Here is a 15,004-nt window from a genome sequence, read left to right on the forward strand (position 1 = left end):
TTAACAAATCTTTAGAAGACAATAAAAATTTCTTCAATAATTTGTATTGCAATGTTTAATAATGATACCACTAAATTCTAATACATTCTCTATATTTTTAATACAATTTCTATTTCTTATGTACAAAATTAGAGCCATATTAACACTTTGTTTCTTATAATTTAGAATTAGTGCTTTACTATATTTTAAACTTTTTTTTTACTATTGGCTTGTTTATTCATGGATAAATATAAAATTCTACTTGAATCGGAAGTCTTGATATAACATTATTTCATCCTATGATCCAATTTTATTTTAATAATATTATAATACTAGCATTTACCATCTATACAAAAATAATAGATTCTATTATTTGATTCATGATTACTATTAATATTTTAAAATTTGAAAAAAAAATAAATATTAAAAAAATAATTTCTAATTAGCATTATTTCCCTCAAATCAAAAATTGAAACACATCTACATAAATATTGTGACCTTATATGGTCACAGTTGTGTAAAAGTCAACCATTCTTTTGCTTAAATACTAGCCATATTACATCATAACTTTTGATGTATTTTATTGTGAAACATATGAGTTGAGGAAGAAGAATATTTTTATATAGTGATCTATTGAATTTTTAAGAAGATTTCTATTTTTAGCCATAAATATTATTTTATGATTTTTTAAGATAATATTTATAAAAAGATCAAATAGTTTTATACAGTAGTTTTTAAGTATACATTTTAAAAAATTGGTATTTTTGCAAATAAATCCAAAATTCAAACAAATAAATAATTTCCTTGTATTATGTTATAAAAGTTACATCTTACTAAAAGTTCAATTATTCTAAATGAATAAAGTTAACTTATTGTTTATAGTTACTACTATTTTTTCTAATCTATAATTCCATTTCATATTTTTAAATAAGATGTATTTTTGTACTCTAGGTAGTATTACACTTATATTATTTATATATTACACTTATATTATTTATATATAAACTTTATTATTTTAGAATTATTAAATTTGAAGATTATTTGGCTATTTGTTGATACATTTTTAATTTTCATTCAAGTCAAGAATATATCTCTAATGATTTAAAACAATAACTCAAACTATAATAAAACATTCTACATTTACATAAACTTTTTTACATACACATTTTTTTTCACTTTTCAGTTTAAGAAAATTACACTTTTATAAATACAAAACAAAAATTTATTCTGAAAGCATCACTTTTATCTATCAATGATTAAATAAAAAAGCCAAAGAAAATAAAATATTCATAATACATGATAATCAAATTAAATCATTAATTTGTGCAAAATAATTTGAAGGGGCTTCTTCAATATTTAAGGAGATTTTAACACAGAAATGAACACCTAGATAGCACAAAATTTCTGCAACCATATTTAATAAATATAGTAGGTTTAGGAATAAAATATGTAAAAAAGTTCCGCTTGTATTATTAGTTTTAGAACTGTAGAAAAGTAATTTTCAACAGAAAATAACGATCTAGATTATAACTTTTATTGCTCTTATTATATGATAATTAAAACTTCGAGTGATATGGAATCAATGTTACTAGAAGCTGAAAATGTTCGTATTGTTTTGTTAAATGTAGAAGATTTGAGAACGAGTGTCAGAGTTGTAAAAGAATTACGCAGTTTGAATAGTATCTTGAAGATAAGCCCACACAATACAACACCCCCCCCCTCCCCCCCCCCCACCAGAACGTTTTTTTAAAACAAAATAACAAAACTCCAATACTGACCATCGGAAATGTAATTCTATAATTACAAATCTAAATGAATGTTACGCAATTCTTAAAATTACTCTTCCCGTACTAACAATTGTCATGAATGCGACCAGTTTTCAAATTTAGTATGAGGCATCCCTATCAATTAAGGGGAAAGCTGCAGCAAATTTGCAGCTATGGATGAAACGAATGGCACAGCCGTACCCGACCTTAACGGAAGCATTGGAGGATCACCTCGAAGGGATGCAGACATGGTGGAGGAACTCCACCTAATCAACTCACCAGTCTTTTGACTAATTATGAACAATATACCTTAATGCATATCAAAGTCAGTGTGTCAAGCTACAAAAAGGATTGCCACAAAAATCTCGAATAGAAAGCCTAAGCTCGATTCGTGTGTTGAGTTATATCCAGGTCACCATGTCATTCTTCCCTGTAAAGTAACCACATGCATCATCAGGTTAATTAAAGACGACGTTTTCATGGAGAGCTGCCTCATGAGCTGCAATATATGAAGAAAATTACCCAACTCTTGCTTTAGGACAGGCCACAATGCCAAACGTAGATGCTAAACCCATACTGCGTGCAATAGTACTAAAATTACAAACAGATTCTTACTTTTGTTGCATCCCCTCGCCAACCTCCATCCTCAAGAAATTGGTGATGCTAACATGCCTTCCAGTCAGTTTGCGATGGGCATCAAGAACAGCCTGAATACCATAATGATCACATTCAGTATTAAAAATGCATATTGTTCATAAACCATAATCAAGAAAAGCAGAAAAAAATCAACATTGTTTAACCTGCGCCAATAAACTCAACTCCAGTATTCAGCTGGTTACAGGTTACCCACAGCATCATGGGGAAGGTAAGCACTAAACAAATCCACCTAAAGCTACAGAGTAGATGAAACAAAAGCTTCTGTACTTGCCTGAACATTCATCGAGTCATTTACCACGAACTTTTGTTCCAGCAGTGCGGTCTCCTCAAAGTACTTTCGAAGCCGGCCCTGCACCATCTTATCAACCACATTGGATGGTTTGCCCGATGATAATGCCTGAAAAATTTCCGTTCAACCTACTTAGTCTCCAGCTGACGAATTTGGCAGAGGGAAAGCAAGAACCTAAGACATCCTAATTCAGCCCATGGAAAAAATATAGATGTTCACTCATCATGCAGTAGATGGCTAGGAATGTAACGACTGCAGGATTCTTGACAACCAAGGATCTGCAGTATGATAAAGGCTGGGAAGTTTACTGGCGCTGATTGAAAGAATTAAAATTAATAAAAACAGTAAAAAACAATAGAATTGTGTAGCTTCGACAGAGACCGTAAATTTACAGAAAACAAGGCGATACCTGAGACCGGAAAATATCCGTCTCTCGATTGAGATAGCTTTCAGGAACAAGCTCCTTGGATAAAAAGAGTGGCTTAGCTGCCACAACGTGCATGGCTAGAGCTGAACCAAGTTCTGCCTCAGCCACCTGACCTTCCAAAGTACCATTCTCTGGTTCAAGAGTGAGCAGTCCCACAACTCTTGCAAGCCCTATCACAAGACAAATCAGGAAGTTAGAAGAATATGTTGACAATGTCGAATGTGGACTGAAGGCTACAATAACAAATGCAGCTAAGAAAAAGACCGTGAAAAAGCTCTCCACAAGCCCAACCCTCCCTAAGCGTACAATAAAGATTTGATTATGATAATAATAATAATAAAATTTATGTCGCGGCCAGATCACTGATTAGAAGCTATGGAAAAATGAGACAAATCCAGGGATCACTTCTAATCAGTGACAACCCCCACATTACAGGTCAATGAGACAAATCCAGGGAAAAACAGATCGCCATCTGATGATCCCCCGGTTTCCTAACGCCTTGCCTATCGACAAGAGCGCGAACAGTGGATCAGTGACAGAGAGGAGCATCTTTTGACAAACGGTCATAACAACCAACGCTCAACACCTAAACCCTAATAGTAAGTGGCAATGATCGTAATAATACATAGGTACTGCAGGGACTAACACAAACCTGGATCCGCAGATGCGTGTAAGTAGGAAGACACAATGCCCGTAGTGGACGATACAAGAAAACCTCTCCGAAGGCGCACATTCTCGCCCATAATAGCTGCTACCTCTGTTACAGCTTCTTTGACACTAACCTCGCCGCTCAATTTCTCATGCTCCAGCTTGATCTTCACTGCCTGGCACAAGACAAGCAGATGTGGCCCGAACCTCAATTCGTAAGGTGTGACTTCACATTTCGAAACCAAACTAGGTATTCACATCGCAATCGTTAAGATGAAGAAATACTCACCTCCAATGCAGGTAGATCTAACGTGGCTGCACTCCATGGTTCTGATTTCAGTGCTTGCACGCCAAGCGCTGCTCTTGCAACTCGTGTAGCCTAGTGAAAAATAACTTGTTTAATGAGAACTCAACGTAGTTAGATTTAAGGGAGGAAACAAGAAAAATCGAAAAGAAGAACGAAAAAAGAACTTGTGAACTAGAAAAAAGAAGGCGAGCTAGTCCAGATGAAAAACCAAAGGGTTTAAGAATCTAAAAGTACCCTTCCAACCTATTCATTGCGTCCAACAATGGCAGGCTGGAATTTCAGATGAATGCAGAGAAATATCACGCAACATTGAAGGTCACAACTGATACGATGCACTTCTCATAGTGAAATTATGAGGCAAATCGAGGGGGGGGGGGAGGTATAAAAAGGGTTTCTCACCAAGTGGCGAAACATTTCATTCCGTGCGACGAAGTCGGTCTCGGAATTAATCTCTACGACGGCAGTGGCCCCCCCACCACTCGCCACAGCGAGTAATCCATCAGCCGCCAACCGACTTGATTTCCGGCTCGCAGCTGTCAGACCCTTCTTCCTCAACTCTAACACCGCAGCCTCTGCAAGCCTAACACGAAGTCTCCATCAAACCGAATCGATCCAACTAACCCTCCGCTTGAAGTTCAAAAAAGACAAAATTACACCAAACACTCGTCAAAAAAAACACTAGACTTGTTTACGAGACGAACCAGCATCCCATCCACACTGCACCAAAGCAGCCTTCACATCCTTGATAGGCGCCCCCGTCCTCTCCCGCAACGCCTTGATCTGCGACACCGAATCCGAGCTAAAACCCCGACGAAATTCAGGCTTCCTTACTCCTACTGCACCACCTCTCACAACAGCCTGCTCTCGACACAGAGCCGAGAACAGCTGCGTCGCACAATGCCCATGCGACGACCCCCTGCGAACCGCCGCACAAGCCATGGTAGCCGCCGCTTGCGTCCACCTCCGAGCTCAATCCCCCTTCTTCACCTCCCTCCCTGTATGTATGTGTCTGTGTGTATATATATATGCTGGCATGTAGCTAACTCTCAGTGTAGTATGCTACTCTCAGATGCTGAAACGAAGCACAGCAGCAGCGTGAAAGCATTGAGCAGTGAGATGCCGAATCTAATGGTGAAGCTCTTCTTTCTCTCTTTCTCTGCGTGTGTGTCTGTGTGTCCATGTGCATGTGGTGTGTGTGTGTGTATTCAGTGAGATGCATGTTGTGTTATGAATTTCACTCCATGAATTTGCACTTGTTTGGTTTTGATACTCTACTTTTTCCGATTACATGTGCTTAGATGCACAGTGAAGACTCTCTCTCTCTGTGGAGTCTTCTAGTTCTTACTGGATGGATGCGTTTCTCTCTTTCACCATGGAATTGATGTTGTCCAAACTGTAAACACAATTCTCTGAATTTGCTCAAATTCGACTTTTGAGGTTTTGAAGCAAATGGTGTAGTGCTCCATATATTTTTATTATTATTGAACAAAAAATAATAATGAATTTTGAACACCCTTGTGGAATAGTTTCTAACTTCCATACTTGCTAAAGAAGTTTCAAACTCAACATTCTTCTTCTGTGAGCAAAATTGTTCTCCTTTACAATTTGGAAGCCATACTAAATTAGTTTTTGTAAATATTAAATGTAATTTTGGATTAATTTTTTTCTAGGATAATAATTAAGTCGTATTTACCATCTTTTAGTGCATTGCTTTAAAAAGTGATGTTGAAATTCAATGTATAACGGTGTGTTCATTGTATAATGGGGTTTTAGCAAAATTGTGTTGAAATGGAGATTTAATTTGTCAATCATTCAGTACTTTGAAAAGCAACAAAATCTCTTTTGAAATATTGGGAACAATTGCATATTCTACAACGACACAAAAGATTGTAATAATAGCTTACTTTTTGCTATATAGTAACACCACTACAATACATATTTTAAGGAAAATTTTAAGTTGTAGAATTGAATTTAGGAATTTTTTTTATCAAATAATATTATAAAAATATACTTTTATGGTGCATTTAACTATTTTAGGTCACTAAGATTAAAAATACCAATTGAAAGATATGAACATATTTTATTATTTAATTATTAGAGCATATATATACATATATTTATTTAAATATATAATTAGTATATTTTTATCTAAATATTCATTTATAGAGATTTCTACATAAAACTATGAATTTAAAATTGGAATGCTTTAAAATACATACATACATATATATATATATACACATATATATATATATATACATATATATATACATACACACATATATATATATATACATATATATATACATACACACATATATCAGTTTCTTGTATTTATTTTTAAACAATTAAACATACTAGTTAATATTCATGAATATTCATCAAGACAATCTTTAAGTTTGAATAGCATGTTTTTACTTGATATTGTAATTGAAGTTTTAAAATATTTAATTGTGAGGAAAAAGTAGTTGAATGTAACTTGAATGTATATTATTTATTTCCTTAAATCAAAAAAATTCTGGAAGATAAACCTTGTTAACATAAATAGAAATTACTAGAACATTTGTTGCATTATTTTAGTATTTTTATCCAATGTGAATAATTCATGTATTTTTAGTATCTTCAAACAACAAATGAATTTAATTTATAAAATAATTCAAATATATATATATATATATATATACACATATAACTTTTAACACTAAAAAGTATTAAAATACATATTTTATTCAATATATGCATACACATTAACATGAACTTTTAATAGACTGAAAAATTCATCATAGAAAACATTCACATGAATGTGTTTAGTTATGATTTTTTTTTCAATCTAAAACATATAGTTGTACAAAGTTTACATCTATGAAATAATAACTTAAAACAAAATGGTTACGTGGCACCATTGGTTTCATAATAAGCATTTGTTAAAGAAAACAAAAAAAAAAACAACAACAACAACAACAACAATAGTAATAGCATGCAAGTTTTGTTCATAAAAATCAGTTCACATATCACAACTAATCAATTATACATATTAAGACTTGTCGGAAGAACATGAGTGTTAACAACATTATCTAAAGAATAAAAGTAAAATCAATACAACACAACACAATTGCACATGAAGTGAAGAGTAGAATGAAAAAATAGTTAGTATAATGAATTCCTCAATCATTGTAGGGCATCCCACATTGATACCTAGTTTGAGATTTAAAAAATGCAACAAAAGTTTAGTATTTTGGGGGAGAGTAAAGGAACCTTCATGGTGAATTTCAAATAGCTAAAAAACACCCAAAAGGAGGGATGACGTGGAAGGCCAAAGGGACGACTACAGGAGCAACTGGGTTGACCAAAATGTCATAACTTACTAGTAACAACAAGTTCACTAGTAACTAACTAGATCCAATCATGGACGGGCCCGGACGCTTCGTCCGAAGGTCGGTGAGATGTACACCACCTTGGAAGGAAGGGTGCGCGAAGGATGGCAGCTTTGAACCATCCCACGCTCGTCAACCATCCAGTGGTCGTTAGCTGGAATTTCGGCGACGCTGGAGACGTGCCTGGGCGCGAATGAGCCAACGTTGCGGTAACGACGATTTCCAGCGCGAGAGCGCGCGCGTTTGTGCGGAAGGAACGAAGAACGATTCTCGGCTCAAAGCAACGTGCCGGTTAAGAAGAAAGTGAGAAAGTTTAGGACCTTTACTCGGCTTGCTGCTGCTGTTGATGTTGTTGCCGTTGCTTGTTGGAGCCTCCCTGCTGCTTTGAGATGGCCTGGAGCGGTTTGAAGTTTGGTACGGTCGTCTGCAAGGGCATCGGAGGAGCGTGCGCCCAGCTCGTGTTTGGTGCGGTTTGCTTCATTTTCATATTTGTTTCCAGATACTTGTTCTATTCGTTTTCGTAGGTGACTTAGGTGATTCGCGTGTCCGTTGGTCCTGTAATTTTTGAGTTTTTTGTAATTGTAGATTTTGTTTCGAAGTTTTTGGAGAACGATTGTACGTGGAGTGCATTTTGCTGCTGAATGCTGCTCCAATTCTGCCTCGAGCTTTCTAGATGGTATCTGCGATTGTCTGCAGATGCTCTATGAATTTTGTGAGCAGATTCTAGTCGTGCGAAACTAGAATGGAGATTCTTGGTGGTCTAGCGAAGTAGTTGTGCGACATTCTTGCCTACAGGGCATCTGTTTTTTCGAAAACGAAGACAGTTGTAGTTTGATAGCTATTCACAATGAACCGAGTGTCTGAATGGAGTGCAGGTGGTTGATGTCCACGTTTATGCGTTAATATCATCTCGATGTCTAATTCTCAATGCCAAAGCAGTACAATCTTTATCTGGTAATACACGTCTCGGTTTTTGCAACAGGCGCGTCAGGACCGTACGTGTGATTGTGGTTCAGTTTTATTCTTGTTGACCATGAGCTACTGATGTTCACTTGTTCAAATTTCACTAGCGCCAACAAACTTTTGACCTAGTTGACTATAGAACCTACAGTACAAAGATGGCAGGGTACCTAGCTGACAAAGAAGGAGTTGGAAAATCCTTCAATAGAAAGTTGTTACGCTGCTAGAATCATCATGCTGTTCAGTGGATAACAGTTGGTTATGAACCAAAAAATGGTCTCCTTGAATCAATCTGCGCAGGTACATTCTGAGAAGCTCTTTTTAATCCGAAAGTGGAATCGGTGTTTGGCGTTAGCGGCAATGCCTTCGGATGAGTGCACGGCATCGTCGTGCATTTGCCTTTCATGCCAGGGTCCTAATCCAATGATTGCTCGATACATTTATGGCATTCTGTTTCTTCTCACCAACATACTGGCCTGGACTACTCGTGATTACAGTCAAAGAGCTCTCACCGATCTTCATCGTAAGTTCATACTCTGACATAAACCCCCTTTTTATGCGGTTGTGAAGCCTTGACAATAGAATTGCGTTCTAAACGTCCATGCAGCCTTATTAATCAAGTTTTCAATGCTACTTCAGTCATGCATCCCTTGACTCTCTCACTGTTTGGTTTTTTCAAGAAAAGTGCCGAATACGTCCTCTTCATTAATCTTCATCGTTAGACATTTTTTTCTCACTTTTGTCTGCCATTGGCAGTTTATGGGATTTGAAATCGCCCACCCTGTTCCTCTGCACGACAAAGAATTACCAGTTTTTCTCGCTGCTGGTGTTATTGTTCCTTTCATTTGTTGACAGTTTTGCGATTTTATGCAGATCTAAAAAGATGCGAAGACGATGCAAACTGTCTGGGCTCAGAATCTGTACTCCGCCTTAGTTTTGGGTGTTTCGTATCCTTCTGATGCAGTTAAACCTGAAGTAGTGTAGCCATTTTCAATTGTTATCCAGTGGATCGTTTTCCATGTTCTATTTTGGATAATGAACAATGTGACCCTTAACTCGATGTACAGATGTTTTTCTTTGTGATGTTTATGACAACAGTGGGGACATCTAGAAAAGACGATCCCAGAGATAGATGGCATTCTGGATGGTGGCCTGTGAAGAGCATTTTGTGGATCACTTTCACAATCGTGCCTTTTTTCTTGCCCTCGGTCGTCATCCAGTTATATGGTGAGGTCCTCTTTTACACGGTTGATTGGTTTAAGACATCTGTTTGTCTTATTTGTTAATTGCATAATTAAGAGTGCATCTTTAAGCTGTAAATTCATTAATAGATCAGTAACTGATATTTGTTGCAGAGCAGGTTACATGTACAATTATTAAGTCTTCGTCAGTGAATTCACGCATCTGTTTCTATCGATATGGTCAAACATTAACCTTTATAAATGTTCCAATCTAGTTTTTCTTCATAGGTCGTTACAAGTCAGACCATCTTTTGTCCCTTATTCTAGGAATTGCCACTACCTTTGGTGGCAGAAATCGAGAGTCTGATGTTGAATAGGTGTGCTCATAGAGAGGTTCTTGTTTGAGTGTGTCTGGGATTGAAGTATGGAAAATTTTATTTACTGCACCACACATTTAAAACGATTTCTCATTAACAAGTAGAGCAAATGGCGTGTTAGTATTAACGTATGTTTTTGTGGTGAAATTGGTTTAAAATGTCTTTACGACTCAGGAGTTGATAACTGATAGTTGAAAAAGATGAGATTTTCTTTGAATTGATTTTGCACTTGAGACCTTGACTCGGAACTGGAAAGGATTTATCTGATTTCAAGTTGTACCAATGGTCGTTGATGGTATATATATTGCAGGAGAAATTGCAAGGTTTGGCGCGGGGTAAGTCTTTTGCAACTACTACTTTACATGCAGTACAAGCCCACAAATTTCAGATAGTCATGGCTATCAGATTCTGTATGGGATACGTATTCTCCTTATGGTAATTGAATCTTAAGTGTAATTAGCTAGTAGCCAAACACATGGTGAATGATCGTGTGAATTTAATAGGATGCTGCAAGCAACAATATAGGTGTTTATTGTCTCAAGTGTATGATTCAGTCTGATGTACTTATCATAGGTTCATTTCCACTTGTTGCAGGATTTTCTTGCTTGTCCAATTGTTAAGTATAATTAATTTTGTATATCTTTGGAATGAAAGTTGGATGTCTCCTGAGCATGAGCGACAATGGTACGTTGCTTTATATTTTGCTTGGACTTAATACAAATTTTTTTGAATGTTTTATACAAAATAATTTGAGAGTAGTTGTTCCATGGGTATATAGATTATATTTTAATGCATAGGAATGAGAAAGGAAATGCCTTATTAATGATTCTATTGTCTTAGAGGATTACATATTGACATAAGAATAGGAATTATTTTAACTACATTAATATCTATTATGTTATTTTATTTTATTATTAAAAAAATTGCATTTTGTTGTCTTGTCAATTTAATCATTTGATATATTTTTCTAATATTCTTAAATTTTTGTGTGCTCATTATTGACAATTTATGTAAGTGAATTTACAAGCATTTTAATACTTTGAAAATATCATGTGCAGTTATATTCCATTGGTGGTGGTCCCAATGACTTGCTATATTTTAACTTTTATTGGATTAGTATTGATGTACGTGTGGTTCACTCCACACGTCACATGTAGACTAAATATTTTCTTCATTACTTGGACCATGATTTTGGTTATTGTAATGACAATTATTTCATTGCATGCCAAGGTAAGTATTTCTTCTTATACCTTTTTATTAGCTTTATTATTTAACCTCTTTAGAGAGTTGTATATGTTAAAGTTAGTATAAGATTGTATGTTTGTAGTGCCATAAGCCTTTTAAATGATTAGATATTGACTTTGTTATGCTATTGCTTGTAGGTTAATGCAGGTTTATTAACTTCAGGTGTTATGTCCCTCTACCTTATATTTCTTTGTTGGTCTGCTATTATGAGGTAAAGTATTGATTTTATACTTATTTGAAATAAATTAAAGTAGTTTAGTTTATGTAATTAGAACATATAACTAAAACATAGAGGTTTTTGAAGTAATTTAGTATGAAAAAATGCTCTAGAATGATATATTTTTGTCCTTCATTTGAAAATGTGAATTTTTTAGATAAACATATAAATAGTTTTAATTTTTATTTATTTATTTTTCTTTCTTATGAAAGAAAATATCTAGTATTTAAAGATATAATGTTTGTAAATCTTGAGTACTTATACTTGTGGAATTGCAGTGAGCCCTTGTCTGCATCTTGTAATACAAGAGAACGTCAAACTGGCAAGGCTGATTGGCTTACTATTATTGTAAGTGATTGTACTTAAGTGTTTATATTTATAAATATAATTTTTTAATTGATTGAGAATTTATACACTTTAGAGGGGATTTTTAGTCATATTTGTATCTTTATTTTATGAATACTAGGGTAAGTTATATAATTATAAATTTTTAATTTAGTTAAATTAAGACACAATGTCCATACTTAGTTAGGTAGTAATATTGAAAAAATATATATGTTAAAATAATATATTTGAAACTTTGGTGCAGAGTTTTTTGATTGCATTTTTAGCCATAGTGTTTGCCACATATACCACTGGCATTGATTCTGAGGCTTTCTCGGTACCCCTTAAACCTATTTGGTGATATTTTCTTAGTCATTGTATCATTTCAGCAACATGCTTTTAATATAGGATTTTCTTATCTAATTTACTTATTTTTATTTATTAGTATATTGCACTTATTGAAATATTGATTAGTGTCTTATTATTACAAATGTTGCAATTTGAAACTTAATGTTTTTATGTGCACATGCAGTTCAAGAAAAAAGATGAATCAAAAGATGATGGAAGTTTGCCTTATAGTTATGGATTCTTCCACTTTGTTTTTGCATTGGGTGCAATGTACCTTGCTATGTTATTTGTGGGTTGGAATCTACACCAAACCATGCACAAGTATGGACATTTTTTACTTAGTATTTGCTTTTGTGCTTATTCTAATTTATTCTATATATCATAGATAAATTTTAAATATATTCATAACGTTTCAATTTTTTTTTTTTTTTACAATTTAACATCATTGATTTTTTTAGTGTAAAATTACACTAGTATATAATGTTTATAAATCTATACCTCAATTTCCTTAATCAATCTATTTTAGTCTATTATTTGATACTTAGAAATGGTTTGGCATTGCAGATGGAGTATTGATATTGGTTGGGCTAGTGTATGGGTAAAAATTGTCAATCAATGGCTTGCTGCTATAATATATGGTAAGTTAACTTGTTTTTATATACTTTAGTTTTTTTTGTTAATAAACTTTCAAATTAAGTAAGAATTTGATGTTTATTTTGAACATGAAGTGATTTTAAAGTTGGTTGTTAATATACCAAGTGTTTTAATAAGTTATATTTATTTTGATTATTGCATTTTGATGTGGGTATGTTAAGTTAAGTATTTGTAGTTTAATTGATTACAATCTCAATATATGTTTTATAACTTTTATTATTGTATTTTTTTGAAATTTGTAATAAATTTATTTTTAATGATAAAGCACATGTGTTTTTCTTATGCAGGTTGGACAATGATCGGACCTTTTGTACTCAAGAATAGAGACTTTAGTTCATGAAATGTCCTCAATACTTTGAATTAAACATGGTTGGTTGTATGTTGTAGACATCTTTAGAGTCTCAATTTGCTAATCAATGAGATTGTACTTAGGTGGTTTTTATTCTTTGATTTTGTGGGTAATATTTAAATAAAAAATAAAAAATACAAAAAAATCCAACTCCTTGACTACTTATAGTTAGAGAAAAGGGTAAAAGTTATTATAATTTTTGTTTCTTAGTCATTAGTTGGAAGTACATAAGATGAATGAAAGATCTTTATTCATAGTTGGTTGAGTAGTTTTGGTTGGAATACAATGTTTTGTCATATATTAAAGGCACATATTAAATATAGTCTTCAAAATGGACTTTTGCATAATTTATTTCAAGAGATTAATGTGTTTATTTTTTTTATTTTAACTTCTTTTTTTGAAAGAAAGAAATAATCTTTAACAATATTTATGATTAGCACATAAATTAATAAACAAAATAAATTTTAATAGCAAATATTTATGATGTTTATATTAATTGTAATCAAATAAAAAAACTTTGGTTGCTTCAAATGGTTCTCATATAATATCAAAGTTATTGAAATTGATCTTAACAATTTATTAATTGTATGTGAGTGTTAATTACTTTCAGTCTTCTTTTGGCAATTTAATAATTTTTTTAAGAACATTAGATTCAAAAATATAAATGTTTCTAAAATTCACTATAATGATACTAAGGTAATTTTAATACATTGAATGATTTGGTTTAATTTTATAAATAAATTTGCTATAAATATTTTATTATTAGATTCGATGTTTACAATTTAATATACAACACTATTTTTTATTCTTAAAAACTATTAATTAATATTCTAGTTTTATTAAATATTTTTGTTAGATAAATTAAACTTATTTTGAAAGTAAACTTTTATGATTTTAAAATTTTTTACTTAATTAATCACTTCTTATCTATAGAAATATAATTTGAATTGAGATTATATATGTGTGTATATATATATATATATATATATATATATATACATATATATATATACATACATTAAAACTTAATTTCAAATATTAAACATGTTGTTAGAATTTTTTTGTCAACTTATGACTATAATCACAATTTTGTTTTTTATATGTTACAAATAGATCTTAATAAAAGCTCACAACTTCTTAAAGATTTAATATACGTGACTACAACTTTATTCAATTAAATAATCTAGATTTTTCAATAGACATTTTAAAAATATTTGAGTTTATTAAAATATTGTTGATACACGCTTAGATTTAAGAATTGATGTTACACCTGTATAATATATTATTTCAAAAAATATGTATTATCAATGTATTTTGAAAGAAAAACATTATATGTATTATTGACTATTTAAATTCTTAAGTAGAATCTACAAAAAAGACTAAATACAGGAACTAAATATTATAGATTAATATTTTAACAAATATATTATATTATATTATATTGTGAAGCCAATAAAATATCAAAATCATTTAATCACATGCAAATTTTATGATATGTATAACAATCTAATTAATTTAATTATGTTATATTCTTTCAAACTTTATAATCTTAACTACAAATTTTTTAGGATCAAAGAATTTGCATATATAAAACCGTCATATTAATTAGTGGGTTTTAGAATTTTTAAGTTTTGTAGAATTTTTAAGATTAATTCAATTAGAAAATATTAGAATAAAAAAAATATTTCACTATTTTTGAAATATTTATTAATTATATATTTCATAGTTTTATTTTATTCAGAAATTATATATATATATATATATATATATATATATTTATTTATATACTTCAAATGATTAAATTATAAAACATATAAATGAACCATAGAATATCATATTATTGATTTAAGAACTTATTATGCCAATGTAATAGCTCACTTCTAACTAACAAAGATGTAAGAG

General features: G+C 32.1%; 2 protein-coding genes across 5 annotated transcripts; one reads left to right on the plus strand and one right to left on the minus strand.

The window, feature by feature from the left end:
* Nucleotides 1-1,788: 1,788 nt before the first annotated feature.
* Nucleotides 1,789-5,272, minus strand: LOC112291048 (elongation factor Ts, mitochondrial). The gene is made up of 8 exons (XM_024537991.3): nt 4,775-5,272; nt 4,473-4,645; nt 4,056-4,145; nt 3,771-3,942; nt 3,101-3,288; nt 2,674-2,799; nt 2,361-2,452; nt 1,789-2,175 (listed from the first exon to the last, which is right to left on the minus strand). Exons 1-8 carry the CDS (start codon nt 5,010-5,012, stop codon nt 2,166-2,168), a joined length of 1,089 nt encoding a protein of 362 aa, XP_024393759.1. The 5' UTR covers nt 5,013-5,272; the 3' UTR covers nt 1,789-2,165.
* Nucleotides 5,273-7,690: 2,418 nt separating this feature from the next.
* On the plus strand, nt 7,691-13,252 carry LOC112291035 (uncharacterized). 4 transcript variants are annotated; one of them, XM_024537969.2, is made up of 14 exons: nt 7,776-7,912; nt 8,323-8,401; nt 8,708-8,930; nt 9,281-9,354; nt 9,475-9,634; nt 10,276-10,300; nt 10,560-10,649; nt 11,024-11,195; nt 11,348-11,421; nt 11,706-11,775; nt 12,017-12,088; nt 12,284-12,420; nt 12,664-12,737; nt 13,041-13,252. In XM_024537969.2, the coding sequence occupies exons 2-14, from the start codon at nt 8,375-8,377 to the stop codon at nt 13,091-13,093; spliced, it is 1,251 nt and encodes a 416-aa protein (XP_024393737.1). In that variant the 5' UTR covers nt 7,776-7,912; nt 8,323-8,374; the 3' UTR covers nt 13,094-13,252. The 4 variants fall into 4 exon arrangements, with proteins under 4 accessions (XP_024393739.1, XP_024393737.1, XP_024393738.1 ...); XM_024537971.3 differs by lacking the exon at nt 8,323-8,401 and having other exon boundaries at nt 7,691-7,912; XM_024537970.2 differs by lacking the exon at nt 12,017-12,088.
* The last annotated feature ends 1,752 nt before the right edge of the window (nt 13,253-15,004 follow it).

The sequence above is a fragment of the Physcomitrium patens genome, chromosome 14, assembly GCF_059467195.1.
Source record: "Physcomitrium patens ecotype Gransden chromosome 14, ASM5946719v1, whole genome shotgun sequence".
In the NCBI taxonomy this organism is placed as follows: Eukaryota; Viridiplantae; Streptophyta; class Bryopsida; order Funariales; family Funariaceae; genus Physcomitrium; species Physcomitrium patens.

Excerpts from the sequence above, each read along its gene's own strand:
- LOC112291048 (XM_024537991.3), bottom strand. The coding sequence starts at position 5,012 with ATGGCTTGTGCGGCGGTTCGCAGGGGGTCGTCGCATGGGCATTGTGCG. Across the intron at positions 4,646-4,774 it reads GCAGTGTGGATGGGATGCTG|AGGCTGCGGTGTTAGAGTTG; the intron begins GTTCGTCTCGTA and ends TTAGGCTTGCAG. Across the intron at positions 2,800-3,100 it reads CGGATATTTTCCGGTCTCAG|GCATTATCATCGGGCAAACC; the intron begins GTATCGCCTTGT and ends GAAATTTTTCAG.
- LOC112291035 (XM_024537969.2), top strand. The coding sequence starts at position 8,375 with ATGCCAAAGCAGTACAATCTTTATCTG. Across the intron at positions 9,635-10,275 it reads GGTCGTCATCCAGTTATATG|GAGAAATTGCAAGGTTTGGC; the intron begins GTGAGGTCCTCT and ends TATATATTGCAG. Across the intron at positions 12,089-12,283 it reads TTGATTCTGAGGCTTTCTCG|TTCAAGAAAAAAGATGAATC; the intron begins GTACCCCTTAAA and ends GTGCACATGCAG.